Source organism: Akebia trifoliata, chromosome 2, assembly GCF_017979445.1.
Source record: "Akebia trifoliata isolate Shusen 1 chromosome 2, ASM1797944v1, whole genome shotgun sequence".
NCBI lineage: Eukaryota > Viridiplantae > Streptophyta > Magnoliopsida > Ranunculales > Lardizabalaceae > Akebia > Akebia trifoliata.
In genome coordinates this window covers 17,508,925-17,531,964 of record NC_141376.1, presented here as the reverse complement: position 1 = coordinate 17,531,964, position 23,040 = coordinate 17,508,925, and the positions used below count along the sequence as shown (strand labels likewise).

At 37.3% G+C, this 23,040-nt stretch overlaps 1 protein-coding gene across 2 annotated transcripts in view; it reads left to right on the top strand.

The window, feature by feature from the left end:
• Nucleotides 1-13,776, top strand: part of MEI1 (transcription coactivator) — a 40,237-nt gene extending 26,461 nt beyond the window's left edge. For both annotated transcript variants that reach the window (XM_086431905.1, XM_086431906.1), the window contains 2 exons: nucleotides 13,092-13,185; nucleotides 13,275-13,776. In XM_086431905.1, coding sequence (XP_086288031.1) covers nucleotides 13,092-13,185; nucleotides 13,275-13,352 — 172 coding nt within the window. In that variant the 3' untranslated portion in view covers nucleotides 13,353-13,776. The remainder of the gene's footprint in view (nucleotides 1-13,091; nucleotides 13,186-13,274) is intronic.
• Nucleotides 13,777-23,040: the final 9,264 nt, after the last annotated feature.

Below are 23,040 nucleotides of genomic sequence, written 5' to 3'. Positions count from 1 at the left end.
TCCCTCAGTGAATACTACAACACCCTTCGTGGTATGTGGGAGGAGTTACACATCTATCAACCAATTACAATTGACTTGGAGGCACAAAAACGGCAGTGCGAATAATTTCAGGTTGCTCTCTTGTCTAGTCTCAATGCATCATACGACTCTGTTGAGGGTCAACTACTGGCTAGTGAGTCTATTCCTAATTCCAACAATGCTTATTCTCGCCTTCAACGAGCTGTTATTGGCACCTCTACTCGGGCTCCGCCTGGTTCTAAGGAAAGTTCTGCTCTCATTTTCTCTACCCCATCTGGGGGTCGTGGTGGTTGAAGTTTCTCTCATAGTGATCGTGGCGGTCGTACTAATGGTTGTGGATGTGGCGGTTGTAGTTCTTAGAATTTTTCATTCGAGGACCGCACTTTTATTCATTGTGGGCGGATTAATCATGGATCTGATTATTGTTTGCAGTAACGGGGCAATCGGGCTGGAGAAAATCAAGTCTCAAACGCTCCTGAACAATCATTTACTGATCAAACTACTACTAATGGGAATGTGAATTCAACTCCTATGTTTCTCGTGAAGAGTTTACACATCTTCAAGAGTTTCAATCTTTTAAAACTAGTCTTCCTACCCCTATGATGATTATGACTAGCTCAGTGAAAGCGCCCTTGATCCGCTTTTGACCTTTGAGGTTTGGGAGTCGCCACCTAGTTATTACAGTCTAGGAACTGAACTTTGATTCTAAAAGGCAAATAACACTAATCTACGAAAAAAAATACGGGTCCGGGGATCACGTTACGGGGTTGGAAAGTGTTAGGCACCAACCCCGCCCGGCAAACGCCGGTCTCTACTTATTCCTAAATAGAACTACATTGCTAAAAATACCTAATCAATAAAAAAAAAATTTTAAATCTTTACCTTTACGAAGACAACGGTCTTATTCCCTCAGATCTGGTAGAATAGTTCTTCGTACAGCACTCCTCGCTTCGTTCTGTTACCGGATTCGTTTCGGATCTCCAAAACAAACTATCTCTTTCTGAATTTTTCTAATTTTTTTAATGGATTTTTGGGGTGTTTTGGAAGGGTTTCTAGGTGTTTTTTGAGCTAAAGTTAGGGTATGTATGTTAGGTAAGGAGTTGGGGCTTCAAAATTAGGGTTTATGGGAGGCTAGGAAAGCTTTTTGACCTACTTTTTCTATGGTTTTTTTTTCATCCGAAAATAGGTTGTAGGGACCCCTATTTATAGATTTTTTAAGTGTTTGTTTAGATAGAATTAGTGTTTAATTATAATTCTTTTAGAGAGAGTTATTTTTTAATTATAATTATTTTAAGTAGAGTTATATTTTAATTATAATTGTTTTAAATAGAGTTATTATTTAATTATGATTGTTTTAAATAGAGTTATTATTTAATTAAAATTTTATTAGGGTTTTGACTTTTAGTCTCACTTGATTGACTTTAAGATTTTGACTTTAGTCTTACTTGGTTGACTTTAAGATTTTGACTTTAGTCTTACTTGATTGACTTTAAGATCTTGATTTTAGTCTTATTTGATTGACTTTAAGATCTTGATTTTAGTCTTACTTGATTGATTTTAGTCTTATGTGATTGACTAAGAATATATTTTTATTTTTTGAAGAACCCCCCTTTATTATATCTTTAATTCTTTGGGCCCCCAGATGGAGGGGTCCTTTAATAAATATCTAGGCAACCATCAACAATTTTGCTTGAGAGCCTGATTGATCGATTTTTTTGGTTTAAAATTTTAAATTAATTTTATTAATGCTTCACTTTATATTATTTAATATTTTATTTATAAATTTCGGAATTTAAAAAAAAATTTTAATTGGAAAATTACCATTTTGCCCCTGAAGAGAACTTTTGCGGTTCAAGTCGGGTTTTGATGTTTCAGGATGTTTTAGAATCGATTTTTCGTAAGGAATTCAATGGAAATATTGGTTTGTGTCATTTATGAAATTTTTTATGCGAAATGGTCGTGAACTTTATGAGGGGTATTTTTGTAATTTTGTCAAATTTTGTGAAAATTGGCAAAATGATTTATTTGGTTTTGATTTGTTGTTTTATGTATTTGAATGGGTTTTCCTAAGCGTAATGTAAGCTCTAGAGATGTTTTTAGGTTAGAGGTATTTTGGTAATTTGGTTATTTTTTAGTGATTTTTATCGTAAAGTTTGTTTTTGTCTACAAGATGATGATTTCTATATTTTTGAGGTTATATTTTCCTAGCGTAGCGTGGTTTCTAACGTTTTGTTAGCTTGAGATACCTCATCTGAATTTCTGAAACATATTTAGTAACAAAATAAAGCATTGGAATAAACATCCATCATTGGGAACCGTTGCAATCGGGTTGACAAGTTGATTAATCAGGCGAATGCAAAAATGGGGTGTCTACACTTAGGTACTCCTACATGTTTGTTAACCAAAAAATGCTCTTCTTAGGTCATTGACTTAGGAGCATCTGCACATATGACTAGTATCTCATCTTGTTTTTCCACCTTTAAACCTTTTTCTTCTAAAGTCATATTGGCTTATGGGTCCACACATTGTGTTCAAGGTAAAGGTGATGTTCATCCCACCTCCTCCATATCTTTATCTTTCACGCTTTATGTTCGACATCTTCCTTTTAATCTTTTATCTGTTAGTAAACTAACCAAATATCTTCAATGTTCCAGAACCTTTTCTCTTAAATTGTGTGTTTTTCAGGATCTTAGCACGAAGAAAGTGCTTGGTTCGTTGTATGGGCAACATGGTCTCTATTACTTGGATAACATTCCTACAACTTCTGCTACCGCACTTCGTTCCAGCATCACACCTTATCAGTAGCATAGTCGATTGGGTCATCCATCTATCACCAAGTTGTGCCAAATTATTCCTAAATTGAGTCCCATTTCTATTTTACAATGTGAAGCTTTGCCAATTGGGCAAACATCACGTAGCTCTTTTCCTTCTCGCATTGATAGTCGCTCATCGAGTCCTTTTAATGTGATACATACGGACATTTGGGGTCCTGCTCGAGTTCATAGTCTAGGTGATTTTTTTTACTTTGTTGTTTTTGTTGATTATTTCTCTAGAATGACATGGTTATTTTTGTTAAAAGATCGTACTGAACTGCCTCATGTTTTTCAAACATTCCGTAATGAAATTATAGTTCAGTTTAATGTCAAGCTTCGTATCTTACGATTAGATAATGTGCTTAAATATACCCAAAACATTGTCCAAAACTTTTGTGTTGATCATGGCATAATCCATCAAACATTGTGTGTTAATACATTGCAGCAAAACGATGTTGCTGAACGCAAATATCGTCACCTTCTTTATATTTCTCGTATCTTAATGATTAATATGAATGTTCCAAAACCCTGATTGGGCGAAGCTGTCTTGATTGCTTGCTACTTGATCAATCGTATGCCATCGTCAGTTCTAGGTAATCAATCACCAGTTTCTCTTTATCCTGAAAAAAAACCCTTTGGGCTTCCACCTCGTGTGTTTGGTTGTATTGCTTTTGTACAAAATCTTGGACCGAGTCTAGATAAGCTTTCACCTCATGCTACCAAATGCATTTTTCTTGTGTATTCTCGGACAAAAAATGTTATCGATGCTATTGTCTGTCTTTCAATTGTTACATTGTGAGTGCAGTTGTTACCTTTTTTAAAACTACTCCATTCTTTTCTACTTCTGGCAAAGCTTTAGATGATGACCTCTTTGCTTGTACTCTGGGGAAAAATATTGTGATCTCTTCCACGTTGTCACCTATACCATTACCGGTTGTCACTGACTCATCACCACCATTGTGTGTTTGTCATTGTTATACCGCTGCACCTACTGTTGATGTTTTGCCCTCTACTACATCATCGACTTCGATTGATGATCCATCCTTTGATTTACCCATTGCTACTTGCAATGGTATTCGTTCTTGTACTCATCATCCTATTGAGAATCAAGTTTCACTTCATCGTGTTTCACCTAGCTGGGGCACCTTTGCGTTGTTTCTATCTTCTATTTCCATTCCTAAGATTATAAACATGCTACTACCTCTTTTGGCTGGAAGCAAGCAATGGATGCTGAAATTCAAGCTGTTGAACAAAATCAGACATGGGAATTGACTTTACTACCTCCTAGGAAACAGGTTCTTGGTTGTAGATGAGTTTAAACTATTAAATACCATCCTGATGGTACTATCGAGCGTCTCAAAGCTCGGTTGGTTGCTAAAGGTTACAGTCAAACCTTTGGCGTGGATTATTTTGAGACTTTCTCCCCTATGGTTTGATTGAATTCCATTAGAATTCTTGTCTGTGGCTATCTCTCGTCAGTGGCCTTTGTATCAGTTGGACATAAAATATGCTTTTTTGCATGGGGAGTTGCAAAAAGAAGTCTATATGGAGCAGCCACCTGGTTATGTGACTAATGGAAAATTTGACCATGTATGCTGTTTAAAAAAAGCCATTTATGGGCTTAAGCAGTCCCCTCGTGCATGGTTCGACAAGTTTAGTAAGGTGATTTTACAATACGGATTCACTCGATCATCCTTTGATAACTCAATCTTTATTCGACATGCAGATTCTGGCACTATAGTTCTTGTGGTCTATGTGGATGATATAATTATTACTGGTAGTGACATTCGTAGGATTGCAACCGTTAAAACTCCTCTGAGTTAGTATTTTCACACCAAGGACCTTGGTATTCTTTGCTACTTATTAGATATTGAGGTAGCTCTTTCTCCTGTCGGGATTAGCCTTTCTTAAAGAAAATATGTCCTCGACTTACTTGAGGAGAGGTATGTTGGGTGTCAAACCGGTTGATACCCTTATGGACCCGACAACCAAATTGGATGGAGTTGTACAATGATCCTGGTCAATGCCGTTGCTTGGTTGGAAAATTGTTTTATCTTACTGTTACTCATCTAGATATCACCCTTGCAATTGGTGTGTTAGTCGGTTTATGCATTCTCCTCACCAAGCACATGGGGATGCTGTCTACTGTATCTTGCGGTACTTGAAGAATGCACCGGGCAAATGTTTACTCTATCGACCTTCTGATTTGTGCACTACTAGGTATTCTAATGCTGATTGGGTTGGTAACAAGTCCGATCGTTGTTCTACCTCTGGTTACTGTACCTTTGTGGGTGGCAATCTTGTTACTTGGCGAAACAAAAAAGCAAACTGTAGTAGTCAGTTCTAGTGTCGAAGCTGAATATAAGGCTATGATACTGCCTATGAAATGATGTGGGTGAAATCCATTCTACTCGAGATGGAAGTTTTACAATCTGCTCCTTTGTTTATGTATCGCGACAATTAGGCAAATATATTCATAGCCAATAATCTTGTCTTTCATGTGCGGGCGAAGCACATTGAAGTTGATTGCCATTTTATTTGAGATTTGGTGTTAAGCAAGTAGATCGTCACGTCATATGTCATGTCTACAGATCAGATTGGTGACATCCTCACTAAACCTCTACCTCCGGGTTCATTTTCTTCTGTGTTTCAAACTGGGCATGTATAACGTATATGCTCTAGCTTGAGGGAGAGTGTTAAAGGAGAAATTATATTGGGTTTCTTGGGCCCAGCCCACACTTAAGTTCTTGCTCCTTAAGTGTTCTTTATTTGCTTATTTTATATATTTGTCTAGTTTCTTTATTTGCTTGGATTTCCTAGTTGTTAGTTTCCTTTTGTAACATGGTGAACATCTATAAATATAACAGAGGAGATCAACTTAGATATACAGCTAGTTGACTTTTCCTTCTTTCTCTTTTCTATTCTTACAATCCGAAGAACATTCCCATCCTTACAAACTATCATGCTTTAAGAAGGGGGGTGAAGTTAAAGTTACCAAGAGGTGCTTGATTACTTTCTCCATCTAAAATAAGTATTTTAATGAGATGTGGTGTGATGTGGTTCCGATGGATGCATGCCATTTCTTACATGGAAGACCATGGCAATATGACCTGCAAACAATTCATGATGCCAAAAAGAACACTTATACTCTTCTCAAAGGAAATCAACAATATACTTTACTTCTAATTAAGGAAAATGTGTATTCTAAACCTTTTACACCTAAAGAGAAGAATGAGCTTCAAAAGCAAGTGAAAGAGCTCTTGGAGTGAGGGTACATACAGTCCCAACTCTATTAACTCCCAAGAAGGATTATTCTTGGAGAATGTGTGGATAGTCAGGCTATAAACAAGATAACTATCAAGTACCGTTTTTCGATTCCTTTGTTGGATGACATGTTGGATTACTTAGCGGGTGCAAGAGTGTTTTCCAAGATTAATCTCTGAAGTGGGTATCATCAAATTAGAATCCTGCCGAGGGATGAATGGAAAATCGCTTTCAAGACACAATGGGTTCTTTGAATGGCTTGTCATGCCATTTGGACTCACCAATGCTCTTGGCACTTTCATGAGAGTGATAACTCAAAGTGATTGTGGATTGGCCTACACCTTCTAGCATTCAAGAAGTGAGAAGTTTTCATGGTCGTCCCACTTTTTATAAAAAGTTTATCAGAGATTTCAACACCTTAGCAACCCCTCTCACGAATTTCCTTAAGAAGAAGGTATTTAAGTAGACACAAGAAACCCAAGGTAGTTTTGTGCGCTTGAAGAAGGTACTTAAGGAGGCTCATGTTCTAGTTTTACCTGACTTTGATCAAACTTTTGAATTAGATTGTGATACATCAGGAGTTGGAATTGGATGTGTTCTTAGTCAATAGGACAACCCATTGCCTTCTTTAGTGAAAATTTGAATGGTGCCAAGCTCAAGTATTCAACTTATTATTTGGAGTTCTATGCCATGGTACAAGTTATCAAGCATTGGGGCGAGGGGAGGGGGGGGGTACTATTTGGCTTACAAGGAGTTCATTCTTTGTATCGACCATAAAACTCTTAAGTACATCAATAGTCATTCTCATCTAAGCAAACAACATGCCAAGTGGGTGAATTTCTTTCAACAATTTACTTTCTCTTGAAGCACAAGTTGGGTATTCTTAATAAGGTAGTTGATGGGTTAAGTCGAATGCAGTAGATGTTTTTGATAGTTTTAAGGATCATTATTTCGCTCCTATTTTACATACAATTCAACCAGGTAAACATGTTGATTTTCTACTCAAAGATGGTTTTCTTTTCAACAATTTGAGGTTTTGTGTGCCAAAATGTTCCCTAAGAGAGAAGTTTCTTGTTGGGTTACACAATTTGGGTCATTCTGATTGAGATAAGACTCTTGCATTGCTTCAAAAGGAATACTTATGACCGGAAATTACAAGGTATGTTCAAAGGTGCCATGTGTGCCAAAAGGGCAAGGTTGTGGTTCTAATGCTTGGCTGTACTTATCACTTCCGGTATCTAGCAAACCTTGGTTAAGCATTAATATGGACTTTTTGTTGGATCTCCCACCCACTCAAAGAAAGAATGACTTTATCATGGGGATTGCGGATCGGTTCTCCAAAATGACGCACTTTGTTCTATGCCGGAAAACTATGGATGCTTCACATATTGCTAAAATCTTCTTCAAAGAGGTATACAAGTTGCATGGTGTGCCTTGCTACTTCTATTGGCTCCAATAGGGATGCTAAGTTCCTTAGTCATTTTTGACGGACTTAATGGAAGTTCATGGGAATTGAATTGAATTTCAACACTTCCTTTCACCCTCAAACGATGGGAAAACGGAAGTTATCAATCAAAGCCTAGAGAATTTGCTCCGTTGTCTAGTTGGGGAGCATATCAAAGTCTGAGATAATGTTCTTCCTTTGGTTGAATTTGCTTACAACTCTTCAAGGAACCGGACTACTAATACTTCTCCTTTTGAAGGGATTTATGGTTCGAAGCTCTCTAGTGTTGTTGATTTGATTCCTTTACGTACTAACAAGATGACCAATGCTAGGATTGAAGATGTGACAGCATTTATGAAGGATCTTCATACACAAATCAAATTCCAAATTGAGAGCTCGAACAACAAATATAAGGAAGCTGTTGATCTTTGTGTACAATGTAGGCGACTTGGTTTGGGTGGTTTTAAGCAAAGATAGGCAGCCAGGTGGCTTACACACCAAACTTAAAGCTCGCAAAGTAGGACCTTGCAAGATATTGGAGTAAATCAATGATAATGCTTATAGGGTGGAGCTTCTTCCACATTTAACACATCTAATGTGTTTAATGTACAACATTTGTTTCCCTATTATGTCGCTTAACTCGGGGTCGAGTTCTTTAATGATGGGAAAATGATGAAGTCCAAGTTAGTTAGTTGTTGGAGGGAGTTAGTTAATTGTTTGTTATTTCGGTTAGTAACAATCTGGAATAGTTAGTTGTTAGAGTGTGTTAGTTAGTTGTTATGTTTCTATTTTGCCAATAAATAGGCCATCAAATGTAGTTGTAAACCAGTGTTTAGTTGAATAAAATAAATTCAAGAGAGATTTTTCTCTTCCAGCTTAACTTCTCAACTTCTCTTGAAGTTTTCACTCAAATTAGTCAAAATTTCTAGATCTGATTGCATCATCTATAAAGTCTACCTTTAGAGGAGAGGAATGAGATGAGTTTTAGGCAGCAAGTGACTGACGTGCTTGTTGGAGCTGTTGAGCATAACAAATCGAAGTTAAAGACGGATCAAGGTAGTTTGCTTGCCAAGCCGATAGGTTAACGGCCGATGGATGGAGCATGCAAAGTCGATCAACACCTCTCTTCCAGATCCTCGTTCGTTTAGTTGATTCTATGCATATTCAAGTTACTCGCAAGGTTTAGTCGCTCCGTAAACTACGCTTGCTAGTTCAAAACAAAGAATTTTTACTAAAAGTTACAACGACAAGTTCTTTGAAATATCAGAAGATTGTTAAATTGGAGAGAATTAAATAGAAGCAGAAATTCTGGGGTTAGATGGCTGAAATAGGGGATTATGGTAACAATAACATGAGTTTTTTCCATAGAATAGTCTATGCTCGTAACAGAGGCATGTCATTTCTAGTTTTAGGATTTGCATACAATCTTATAGGATGATGAGAGAATTAGGATAGGGATGGTGGAGTTTTTTTCTCGCCTTTATGAGGTATCCTCTTCATTTGCCAACTATAGATGGTCTAGTATTGAATAAACTAGAAAGAGTTGGAATGTGTTGAAAATACCAATGAATATGAGGAAATCTAGAAATCTATAAAGGATCTCGAGGAGGACAAAGCTCTAGGTCTTCGGCTTTCTTAAAAAATTATTGGGGCATTGCTTGTGGGGACTTAATGAAGGCGGTGCAGGAATTTCAGGATGGAGCTAATATTGATTATTGCTTCAACAAAACTTTTATATCTTTCGTCCCTTAAACTATTGGAACTAGTGATATATATGTTTGAGGATCCTCTCCATACCCCTTGTAATTTCCTGAGAGCAAGTTGCATTAATTATGGGTAGTTAAAATATGGATGACTTTCTCATTTCCACTAAGTGCACAAACTCTAGGATTGGATCGTTGTAAAATTAATGTGGAGAAAGCATAAGATCATATTGTTAAGGCAATGTGGACTATGTTCTTAGTGGGATGGGATTTGGAGGAGTAAGGGGATATGCAAAGCATCTCTATGATTACTTCACCATTCACCGCATTTAAGTTGGGAACATCCGCTGCCTTTGATAATGACCCTGCTTCAAATTGTGGCTCTATTTGGATGTTTTGGTTTCGCTCCCGTATCCAAATGAAACTCCTAAAATCTGCAAACCAATTCATGACCCTTGAGGTTGTGATGCATAGCACTGTGACTAAATTATATCTTGTTAGGGGTGCTTGTGTGGTCCATGATAGGGAGATTCTTTGAAATGGCAACTTGCTAAATTGGAAGATTGAAAGGCAAAATTATAATCCAAGGGTGGGTGGCTAGTTCTCTTAAAGCATGTATTATCATCTGCGCCATCCCAAAAATGATTTAAAAAACGAATCATTTTTTGCAAAATTTTGTTGGGGTGATAATGATTTGTGCAAGAAGGCTCATATGGCTAGACCTATAAATGAAGGAGTTGTTGGGATTAAACATCTTTAAGAGGTTCATGAAGTGGGAATGACGGAGTTATGTTGGTGGATCCAAACTGAGAAAAGGCTATGGGTGCAATTTCTTTCAAACAAATATGTTCCCCTAAATGTTGGTGGTCGACCTCCAACGTAGGGAAATATTCTATATTACGGAGATCTATTGCTAAAGAATGAAGAAAACAATATTGTTTATTAATAATATTTAATCCGAAAACAGCGAGGCCTGAATTTTTCGTAGTAACTGGTTGGGGAATGGTCCTTTGATAAAGAGATTTCCAAACTCTCTGACAGACTTGCAATTTAAGTTGTGTTGGCACAATGGGTCTTGGAATATTGACTTCATCAAATATTCATTAGGTGAAGCCGTGGTAGAGATATTGGCTTCCATTCAACCTTCGTTTGGATCATCGAATCCCTTGTTTGGCAACCATCAAGCTTGGTCCGCATTAGCATGAGATTGGCTAGGGAGGTCAGTCAAATTGAGGGTTCTATTCAAATCTTGTGGAGAAGGTGTTGGATGCCCTACTCCCCAACAAAAATGAAGCTTTTGTGGTGGAAAATTTTCCACTAAGCTTGCCCTGTTGATTCGATTCAGATGCGGAGAAATATGCAAATGGCCTCTAGATGTTGCCTTTGTAAGCAAGATATTAAGACTTTCAAACACTTGTTCTTGTCTTGTCCTTTTTCAAAGATCATGTAGTGTTTGGTTAACTAGTTTTTTAATCGCCCAACCCCCCAAATCATGACGATGAGCTATATTCTTCAATGGAGTAATTGGTAGTCGCAAACCAATTTGATATAATTTTGCAAAGTTGCTCCTTGGGTCACTATTTAGTTTATTTGTGTATGTAGAAACAAAGCTATTTTTGAAGGCTCTTAATCTCATCCGTTCTCAAATATTCTCTTAGCTTTAGAGAGAGCTGTATGTCTTATCTGGTCCTGATGGCGCAACTGCCCCCAAAGGTTGATTTTGGCCAAATTGGGTATGAATGGCAAACCTTGCAGTGGGTGCCCATTTTAAAAGCTATTTACTGGAGTAAACTGTGTCTCCCCTGCAAAAAGCTAATTATGGATGGTGCAAGCATCGGAAATCCAGTGTGGATTTATTAGTAGGGATGATGGTGGCAATATGATTCGGGTTGGAAGTCTTTTCTTTGGATTTTGCCTCAAATCATAGTAACAAAAAATGACTTTTTTTATTTTTTAAACAAAAAAAACACATTTAAAATGCATTTTGTACCTCTGACGATTAAAAAGTCAAATTTTAAACGCATTTTTTTCAAAAAAAAATTAAACAATGTGGGATCTGATACATAATAGAATTTGGTGATTCATAAATATAAAAATGTGGGATTTGATGATAATATCTTGATTTTATGAATTTTCATTTTTTTTTTTCAATAGTGTATTATTTTGAACAATTGATTTGTTGATGAGGAAACTTTTTTTTGGCATCATAACATGTATAATTATGTTTGAGAACATGTTATATTAGAAACATAGAATAAATTAAAATAAATTTCTTATGTATTATTAGATATATACATTGTTCATAACTCTTAATATATTTTTTCATTTTTTAAGTTTCATCGTTTTTTTCCCCATTTTCTACGGTTTTTTTTTCCGAAGTTTACCGTTGCCATTTTAAACCCTTACTCCAACTTTGTAACTATGCCTCAAATAACGTTGTGGAGTTTAGAGCTCTTGCTGAAGGTCTCTCAAGGACGTTTCTCTATGGCTTACACATTCTTATTGATTAGTTCTTTGAGAGGGGATCTTTTCTATGGAAGGCTGATGTATGGCTCAGTATAATTTGGAATTGTCTAAAAAATGTTTCTGGGCCTGTTATCCATGTTTTTCGAGAAAGGTAATTTGGTTGCTGACTCTCTCACGCAACACGTGGTGGACAATAAATCTTCTAGTAAGTATAGTTCAATGGATTCTTTACCATTTCCGGATAGACAAATCTTATGGTGATTTATTAGGTCTTTCGGGCATTCAGTATATGTAATCCGGTGATCTTCAATACTGATTTGTATAATTTCCTGTTTTTTTTTTTTTAATTCTCATTTGCTTGCTTAGCAAATATATGTGTGTATATATATATACAACCAGCCAGATTAGTGATTCATAACTATTGGAAATGAATACGTTTTCCTTTTCATCATAGGTTTCGTGAATAGGCCCATAAAGCCTAAACATCTAAGGTGCCCATATCTCAGATATGTGGATATGGGTTCGTCTATGCTGCATCAGTATATTGGTTAATTCTTGGGCAGTAACCAGTAGAAGATGATTTAGAGAAAAGAAGACTAAGAAGAAGATGGAAAAGGAGATGAACTAACTTGGTTCAGTCTCACATCACATTATATTTATATTGAATGGGTTAGAAGACCTAGTTACAACCTATGTGGGCCCAAAGGACCAGATACAACTAAATTAAAGAAAGAAACTTACGAAGAAAATTCTATCCACTCAATTGGAACTCGTATCCAACTGATTGGTATTATATAGCTGATTGATTAGAATTAATATCCGATTGATTGGATATTAAATCCAACGTACATGCTTTAGGATTTTAGGAAATAAAGATTATTTATACTCCCCATATTTGTCTCCATCCTTCAGCATCTTTATGACGTGTGTGGGGATGTCGGGATTTTATTAGATCATCAGTTTCTTGGTTGTAGTTTTCAATGTTTTTTGTTGTTGTAGACATTTTTTTTGTGTAGATGAAAAAAATCCACTATGAGTAATAATTGTATTTATTTCAGGATGAATTGGAAAATTAAGGCTGTAGTTGGTGTCCTTGTCTCAAACCCTTACCAGCTTAAAAGAAAACTTGAGTTGCTAACTAGCAAGAAATTGAAAAGTTTGCAATTGGTTGTATTTCATCTCTGTTCTGTTTAGGTCCTCATTAATTTAAGTGACCTCATAGGCTTCTCACTAAGCCTATTTTTACATGCAAACATCCAACCATGTTATTTGCTCTTGATGTGATCATAATTTATTGTTCTACTTCCATTTTACTGTGATGATGCTTCATTCCATGATCAACTTTTAGTTTTTTATTCTTACTAAGATCTACTTCATTTTCAGAACCGAGAAACAAGATCATCTTAGCAATCCTTCTGGAAAAGACGTAAAGCAAGGCACTTACGATGGTTTCAGTGAAACGCAAACTGACTCTCAGGTCTCTGATCATACTCATTTACAATTATTGTAGGTTGTTTTGAGACCAAAGCTTCTGTGGATGATAAGTGTTACATTTTGTGCGTACAGGTTGTCGGGTACGAAGAGGATTTATCTGGCATTCAACTGATAATCGACAGAGCTCGGACACGAAGTAGCTTGACTTAAAAAGACTATTAGCAGACAGAAAATAGTGGCTATAAAACAGTGCATCTTGGGAGAAGATATATAGTCTTAAAGACAAAGTCGGAAGTTGAGATTTTGGATGATGAAGACGTAATGTCTTTCATTGAGTTAGTGAAATCGATGCTCTTAAATCACCTTCATGAGGCTCACGCTATGAAAAAATCCCAACATTTGGTTGGAGTTTTTGCCACTCCGAGAAAAGGATCAAGGGTAAGCATGCAACTGTACCCTTTATATGTTTTGTAAAACTTGTGTGAAATGTACACAGTTTGTGCACTGATATCTTTGAATCCGGACGAGGCTGTCATGATATTGGATCTTGTAAATAACCTTTTTTCGTTAGGAACAAAATTGAGGGTGATATCAGCAGCCTCGAGATGTGAAATAGATGTTGAAAATTTTAGATTGATTAGCTTGCACATCTTTACTACTAATGGCTCAAGGAAAATCACTGATGAAAAGGAGTACCTACAAAGCCAAGGTATTCAATCCGTTGTAGTTCGATATGAGAGTTGAAACAGCTGACTAGTGTAAGAATCACCATATTGATAAGCCATCTGCACAACAAAGAAAATAAAGTTACAGTCCTGCCCCCAGAAGGTTCTTCACCTCGTAATTCAAATAAAAAAAATCCAATTTCACAAATTATTTATCAAGAAAATGAAATCTAATCCAAACAATTACCGAGGTTTGGCTCACATTGTAATCTACAAAACATCATGTCCAAACAATTTAAGTAGTTTTTTATGATTGTGATTATGATCAAATAAAATCCTAAACCCAAGACATAAAAATCTAGCAAAAAACATATTAATGGAACGTGTTGATGCTGTGTAGAAGTGTAATAATAAGAGTAAAGATAAGAAAGCAAAACGAGCATACAAGATTTATGTGGTTCGGCAAATTACCTACGTCCACAGAGGAAAGAGAGAAAAAATCCACTATGAACGATAAAGATTACAGACTCTTTGTCTATGGACGTAAGGAATCTCATAGAGTAAAAACAATAATAAAACCCTACTCGAAAAATACAATATATATACCTAAAAAAATTTGTCTCAGGAACACTGCCTGTGAACCCCCGCATGGGCCCAATCGTGTAACCTGACCCTGGGACCTTTCCCTCTTGCTCTGTGTCGAGCCCACTCCGCATCGAAAATAGTCTCTTTTGATACTGCATTGCCTATTAAAGTCCAAGCCTAATAAGAATACTAGACATCTCACGACAATCTTCACCTTGGCTTGTATTCCCTCAAACTACCATGAAGGATGCTTGTAGATGCCTTTATGAGGTATCGCCCATGTACACCTCTTTGCACCCCCTTTTACAAGTAGGGGTGTACCACCACGAAAATTAACTAGAAGTGAAGTGATTAAGTCCAAGGAATGCTTGAACTTTTCTATAAGAATGGATTTTGTCAACATGTCAGTTGCATTCTCCTTGGTGTGAATCTTTGAAAGGTTTATCTCTCCAAAAGATACCCATTCTCTGATCTTATGAAATCAAACATTAATGTGTTTGGTTCTAGCATAATAAACATGATTCTTAGCCAAGTGAATTTTACTTTGACTAGCCCAATGTAGCAAAGCACTCTCTTACTTGAAACCAAGCTCTTCAACTGGCCCCTTTAACCATATAACTTCCTTTCATGCCTCTGTCATTGTCATATACTTTGCCTCGATTGTGGATAAAGCAATAGTATCTTCAAATACTGATTTCTAAGAAATCGATCATCTTACAAATGTAAACACATAACCAGTTATGGACCTCTTAGAGTTGAGATCCCTTGCATAATCAACATCCACATAACCCAAAAATTTATGCTTGAATTACGTGTGTCTGCAAGTTATCTTAGAATCCACTTCACTGCATTTCAATGCTCTTTTCTTGGATTTGCAATATCCTATCGATCACACTAACGGTGTGTGAAACATCAAGCCTAGTGCACACCATCAAATACATAAGGCAACCAATTGCATTAACATATGGCAGTCGAGACTTGCTCTACCTCATCATTTGTGGCTGGACATAACTGTGATGTCAACTTAAAGTGTGTTGCTAATAGTGTTTTCACAAGTTTTACATCAAGCATGCTAAATCTTTCAAATACCTTTTCAAAATATTTCTATTGAGACAATTATAATTTTCCAACCTAATGATTACGACATATTTTTAGGCCAAGGATATTTCTTGATGCCCCTAAATCTTTCATATCAAACTCACCACTCAATAAAGACTTTAACATGTTGATTTCATGCTTACTGTTTGTAGCAACTAATATATAGAGCAAGCATAATAAGGGAACCATTAACAAATATTTTGAAATAAACATAACAGTCATACTTGCAACACGTATACCCATGTGTCACCATGAATGAATCAAAATGTTGTACCACTACCGATGAGACTATTTAGGCCATACTATGACCTCTTTAGTTGCACACAAAAGTCCTCCTTACCGGGTTCCTTGAAGCCTTTAAGTTGTTACATATAGAACACTCATCTAGATTTTCATGGATGTATGTTTCATAATTGCCGAGAAAATCTCATTATAGTCAATTCCTTCTCTCAATGAACAACCCTTAGTTATTAACCGTGCCTTGTATTTTTCAACTTCTTTTTGTAAAAGTACTTTTTTATTGCGGTACACTTACTTGCAACCTACAACTTTCTCTCCTTTGGGCAATTTCACCAAATCCCAAATTTCATTCTTTCGTAGTAAATCTATCTCTTCTGACATTGCAACCAATCATTTTTCATTGTCTTTATCGTTAACTACTCATTGTAAAAAAAAGGAATCTCCGTTAGCTATTAAGGCAAAAGTAACCATGTCTTCAAAACCATACATCTGTGGTGACTTTTGAACACATATTTCCTTGTTTTTGATCAATGAATAAGACTTTTAATGTAGTTGTTGTGGATTAGTCTCAAGCTCTTGATTTTTAACTCTTTTCATAGATGATCTATCTTCATAAAACTCCACCTCAACTGATTATTTCAAGTTGTCAGCTTGAACTTCATTCTTCTTCAAACATGTATGTTTCATCAAATACCACATCTTTACTCACAACTTTCTTCTTTGAAATTGGATCCCAAAACATGTAGCCTTTAATACCCTTTTCAAAATTAAGAAATATGAATTTTCTTTATCTTGGGTCCAATATCGACCATTCTCCACTAGGCACATGTGTAGACACCCCAATTTGAACGGACCCACACTCGAAAGGGCCCAAAAATACTGATATTTCAATAGCTCGCCAACGGACCTTGTAGACACCTCAATTTGAACGGGCCACTTCTCGAAAGGGCCCAAAAATATCGATTTTCCAAATAAATGGGCCAACGGGCCTTAAGGGCCCAAGTCATTGAAAAGTGACATTTTGACCAAACCGATGCCCCTAAGACCTCTCAATGGTTTAGGAGGCCCACCAAAAGGACTCAGCCTACCTTACACTTTCCCAATATTCACCGCTCTGCTTCCAAAAATTAAAAATGCCAAACTTTCGATAAATTTCACCAACGGGCCTAAAAAGCTCGACTCGCCAACACGTGACATTTTTTATCAAACTAATGATTGCAAAAATCTAAAAAAATTAAAAAAATTAAAAAGGTGAGACTTGAGATGCCTACCCCTCCTCTACTACCACTGCTCCACCTCCGAATCCGCAAAAATCATAGGCCCACCTAAGGCCCACAAACCCTCAACACTTTCCTAAACCAATTTCTCACCTTACCCCTAACCTAAAATCAATCCACATCAACCAAAATCTAAAACCAACCTATACCCTCAAAATCCATTCCAAAATAACCCCCAACCAATTCCTAAAATCCAAAACCATTTCATAACCCAAGCCCAAAACACTCCAAAGCCTCTAAGCCCAAATCCATATCCAATTCATATCCAACCCACAACCCTAACCCATCAACCATTACCCACATCAACCAATCACCATCTTGATAATCAAAGATGACACATGTCATCACCCCATCTCACCTCCCTCACCCAACTACCTACCCCATTAATTTGCTTTAAATCCCATCTACCCACACATCAACCCATCACCTTTTCTCTCAAATCAAACACATCTACCCACACCCCTAACCTATACCTCCCTTAATATACCCTCATCATTCCCTACAAAACCTACATCTACAACCTAAACCTACACCATCCTCTCAAATCAAACACATCTACCCACACCCCTAATCTACCCTCATCATTCCCTACAAAACCCACATCTACAACATAAACCTACACCATCCTCTCAAGTCAAACACTCAACTTTTCCCATCAACCTATCCCAACCCTTCATTTCTACCCACTTTAACACATGGCATCATCTCCCTCACCCCCCCAAAATATCATCAACCACCTCTTTAAATCCTCCATTCTCTTAAATCAAATACCATTTAATCACAACCACCATCTTAAACTCACCTCACCAAACACTCCACCCAAATTGGTTAGGTATGATCCAAATCATTTGGGTCAAAACTCACCCATTTAACCCCCCTTCCCTAAATACCCTCCAATGTCCTCTAAATTACACCCACTTCTCTCTCAAACCCATAACTATTCTATCATTTTTCTTCACTTCACCCCATTATATCCCTAAAATAATTCCTCAACATCTATAAATACCATCCTCCTCTTCCCAAAAATGGCCCACAACTTTCACCACAAAAATTATCCCCCCCAACTTTCATTACAAAATTTCTCCCCAACACTCTCTCTACTAACAACCATCACCAATTCTCACCAAGTTTACCAACTCTCTCTCACAAATCCTCCACAAGTCTCACTAAAAAATAAAATAAAATAAAAGAAATCCCTACTCTCTCTAATCACCTCTTCCCATTCTCATACTCTCATATTATATTAAGGACTCAAGAAGACTCAAAGAAAAAGAAACAAAGAAGAAAGAAGATACAAGGTGGGTTCAAGGCAACCCCCCCTTTCTCTCTCTCTACCCTTTCCTCCTCCCTCTTCTATTATCCCCTCCCCTCTTCCCAAGGCAAAGGTTTATAATGATCATCCCCTTCAATGGGATGATCTTATAATCAAGCCAAAAATAAGTCCCTACTTAGGGTACACATTATCAACACGTGGCACATCATTTTATTTATTGTATTTTTGATTAAAATGATCGAGTTGAGTTGAGGTTACCACTATTTAGTGGGGAGAAAAGGGTGCCTAACACCTTCCCTTTTCTCCAACCGAGCCGCTTACCCGAATCTCAAGGGTTGATTATCTTTATCCATCGAGAGTCACCAAATACCAAAAATGTCACATTTTCTAAAAAAAATGCACATCGGGTGACCATTCACACCCACTTACAAAAATGAATGGTGACGACTCCAAACCATTGTAGATGTGGTCATCGTAATGGCGAAATCACGTGTCTGCAGACCTCAAAGGCCCGAATCACTAAAAAGTGACATTTTTATCAAATCGATGCCCCTAAGACCTCTTAATGGTCTAGGAGGCCCACCAAAAGGACTCAGCCTACCCTATGCTTTCCCAATATTCATCGTGTCATTCCCAAAATCGAAAATGACAAATTCTCAATAAAATTTACCAACGGGCCCTAAAAGGCCCGATTTGCCAACACATGGCATTTTGACCGATCCAATAATTTCAAAAAATCTCAAAAAAATGGATAAAATTAAAAAATGAGACTTGGCACACCTATCCCTTCACCGCTCCATCTCCAAATATGAAAAAACCTAAGCCCACCTATGGCCCATGAACCCTCAATTCTCCAAAAACCAATTTCCCACCTTACCCCCCCAACCTAAAATTAATCTCATATCACCTAAATCTTACGACCTACCCACCCTAAAAAAAACCCAATCCAAAATCACCCCAAACCAATTCATAAAACCCCTAACCTTTCTCAAAACCCAAGCCCAATGCCCCTAAGCCGAAACCCATATCTAATTCATATCCAACCCACAACCCTAACCCACTAATCACAACCCACATCAAACAATCACTCTTTTATCATCAAAAGATGACACATGTCATCACTCCCTCATCAAACCACCCACCTCATCATCTTTCTCTAAAACATTAACTACCCACATCACCTTTTCTTTAAAAAATCACATCAACCCACACCCTCCCCTAACCTACCATCATAATTTCCTAACCCCTATTCTCTCAAATCAAACACATCAACTCACACCTCCCCCTAATCTACCATCATCATTTTCTATAAACCCATCTCTATAACCTAAACATACACTCATCCTCTCAAATCAAACACTCATTCTCTCCCATCAATTAAATATAAATCCCTAACCTCCACACATCTTACCACATGTCACCATCTCCCTTATCCTCCCAACCACCCTCTTATACCCTCAATTCTCTTAAACCAAACACCAATCAATCAATCAATCAACCACCCTCTTAAACACCCATCATCTCACCTCACCAAACACTCCACCCAAATGGTTTGGTTAAAATCCAAATCATTTAGATCAAAACATAGCCCATTTACCCTCATTACATAATTACCCCTCTTCCAACTCATAATTTCATACCCCCCACCTTTAAAACATATCTCATTCTCTACTCTTTCCCACTTTACCCCATTATATCCCTAAAATAACCCCTCAACATCTATAAATACCCCCTTTCTCTTCCTAAAAATGGTTCCCAATTCTCACTACCAATTCTCTTTCTCCCAACTCTCACTACAAAAAAAATCTTACCAAGTCTCATAACAAAAAAAACTACTCTACTCTCTACTCTCAACTCTCTACTCATCTCTTCACTACTCTCTCGCATTAACCTCAAAAGAGTTACATTCTCATAACTCACCAAGGACTCAACTCAAGAAGACATAAAAGAAGAAGAAGAAGGAATGAGAGAAAAGAAAAGAAAACCTTGAAGCTTCAATATGGGTGCAACAAAAATAACCCCCCCTCTCTCTCTACCCTCTCCTCCTCCCTCTTCTATCATCTCCTCTCCTCTTCACTTTATTTTAAATGGACTTGGGATAAATGGACCTCAAGGCAAATGATCCATGAGGATCATCTTTTTCAATAAGATGATCCTATGATCAAGCCGAGAATAAATTCCTACTTAGGGTACAAATACACAACACGTAACACTTTATTTTTATTTTTTTTAAAATCAAAATGATCGAGTTCTTTGAGGTTACCGCCACTTGGCGGGGAGAAAAGGGTGCCTAACACCTTCCCTTTTCTCCAACCGAGTCACTTAACTGAATCCCTAGGTTCGATTAGTTCCTTATCCATCGCGAGTCACTAATGTCAAAAATGTCATTTTTTTTGAAAAATTTACATCGGGTGACTATTCACACCCACTTACAACATGAATGGTGACGACTCCAAACCGTAGTAGATGTGGTCGTCGTAATGACGAAATCCAGTATCTATAGTTGGCAACTCCACTAGGGACCTTTGGTTCATCCCTCGTAACAAACTCGGTTATTTAAAAAAAATATAGATTTTTGTTTTACTAATGTTGTTTGTTGGTTGTTGTTTGTGTGTTTTTTTTTCCACTTTTTTTTTCATTCCCATGTACATGATGTAATATTTACTTACCTTCTTGTTTTGCTTCACTATGTACTTGTAAGGGGGTCGATGAATGAAAAAGAAATGAAAAATGTTGTTGTACGTGAACTTGCGAGCATAGCCTACTTCGAAGCCACCCCACCCTCAATATACTTAGCCCCGATGCTTAGTAGTTTTACGGCTTGAGATCGTTATTTCAAGGGTCGAAAATGAACACATCAAACTCGATTAGACAATGAGGTTTGAAGATCGGGTAGCCGTGAAACCACCTACTAGCCGCATGCATGTGCCCGATTAGACAATGCTAGGACACAAGTCTTCAATTCTATATTGACCCTCGAAGCAACGTTGTAAATGTTTAATATATTCAGGCCTCGAAGTCCAAGTTGTTAGCCCACAATGGCAAGTTGTATAGACTTAGGGGTATGTATTTTTGTTACTTATTCCCTTGGTAAGAGGGGAAAAATCAGTTTTTTTTTTTTTATCATGCATATCATCAAAAAATACAAAAAAATAAAAAAATGAAAAAATGTAACTTATTTTTTGCCCAAGCCAAAAACCAGAGGCAATGTGCCTCATTTTGGACTAACAAACTTAAAAAATAAATAAATAAAATAAAAATAAAATAAAATAAAATATATCCAAAAATTCGTACTGGTCCGTATTTCAAGTACACTTCGGCGTATTTTATGCCTATCCGTGTTTGAAATACAGATTTAAGGAAAAAAAAAAAACCAAAAATTCGTACTGGTCCGTATTTCAAGTACGGTTTGGCGTATTTTATGCCCATCCGTGTTTGAAATACGGATTAAAAAAAAATTTGCTCATTTTATTTCCAACATCAGTCTTGACAACTTTTGTTCTCAGGTTTATTTTTCTTTTGATGTTTAAGGCTTGAAAATGCTTAAACAGATTATTTTTTAATTAAACTTAGGGCGTACTCCTTGCTATTTTTATTTGTTTGATCAAAACAGAACTCGCATACATTCTATTGATCAAAGTTGACCCTACCTAACATGGTATACTATTAATCTAGCCTACAATCAAATTCGTTACCATCCATCACCAATCATCAAAAATGGGTCCAGGACCCATATCCATTTAAATGGGTCCACGACCCGCACCACTCAGACTGGGTCCATGACCCAGATCCACTTCAACTGGGTCCACGACCCAGATCCACTTCCAAATGGGTCCATGACCTAGATCCATTCTCAACTGGGTCCGACCCAGATCCATTTCAACTAGGTCAACGACCCAGATCCGTTGTCAACTGGGTCCATGACCCAGATCCATTTTTAATTGGGTCCACTAGGCTCACGACCCAGATCCATTTTTAACTAGGTCCACGACCCAAACCTGCTTCAATTGGGTCCACGACTTAGATCCATTTTTAACTGGGTCCACGACCCAGATCCATTTTTAACTGGGTCTACGACCCAGACCCGCTTCAACTGGGTCCACAACCCAGATCCATTTTTAACTGTTTCCACGACCCAGACCTGCTTCAACTGGGTCCACAAACCCAGATCCATTTCAACTGGGCTAACGACCCAGATCCATTTCAATTGGGTCCACGACCCAGATCCATTCAAACTGGGTCCACGACCCAAATCCAATTCAATTGGGTCCACAACCCAGATCCGTTCAATTGGGTCCATGACCCAGATCCACTACAACTAGGTCCCCGACCCAGATCCATTCAAACTGGGTCTACGACCCAGATCCACTACAAATCGGATCCATATCCAATTTCGAACCAAGTTCATGATCTAACAAGGATAACAACCAACCAATTAATTCAAGTGAATTTAATCATTTTCAAAAAAAAAAAATTCAAAAAGCACCAATTGCAATCCTTGATCAAAGTCGGTGCCTAGAAAGATCTTACCCTGTCGATACGAGGGGGATAGACTACGTCTATTCAGGGAATAAGGTGATTTAAGAGTGTCATTGTGCGCCGCCTCTTCCTTGGAGATCTGCCTAGCCGGCGATGATTTCAGAGAACTGAATTGGAGGTTACCAAAAATAAGGGTTATTCCAACTCGATTTATCTCAGAAATTATTTTTTCAAAATGTTTATCGACTCTGTGTCGATGCCAGTTCCGTGCTGATGAAATT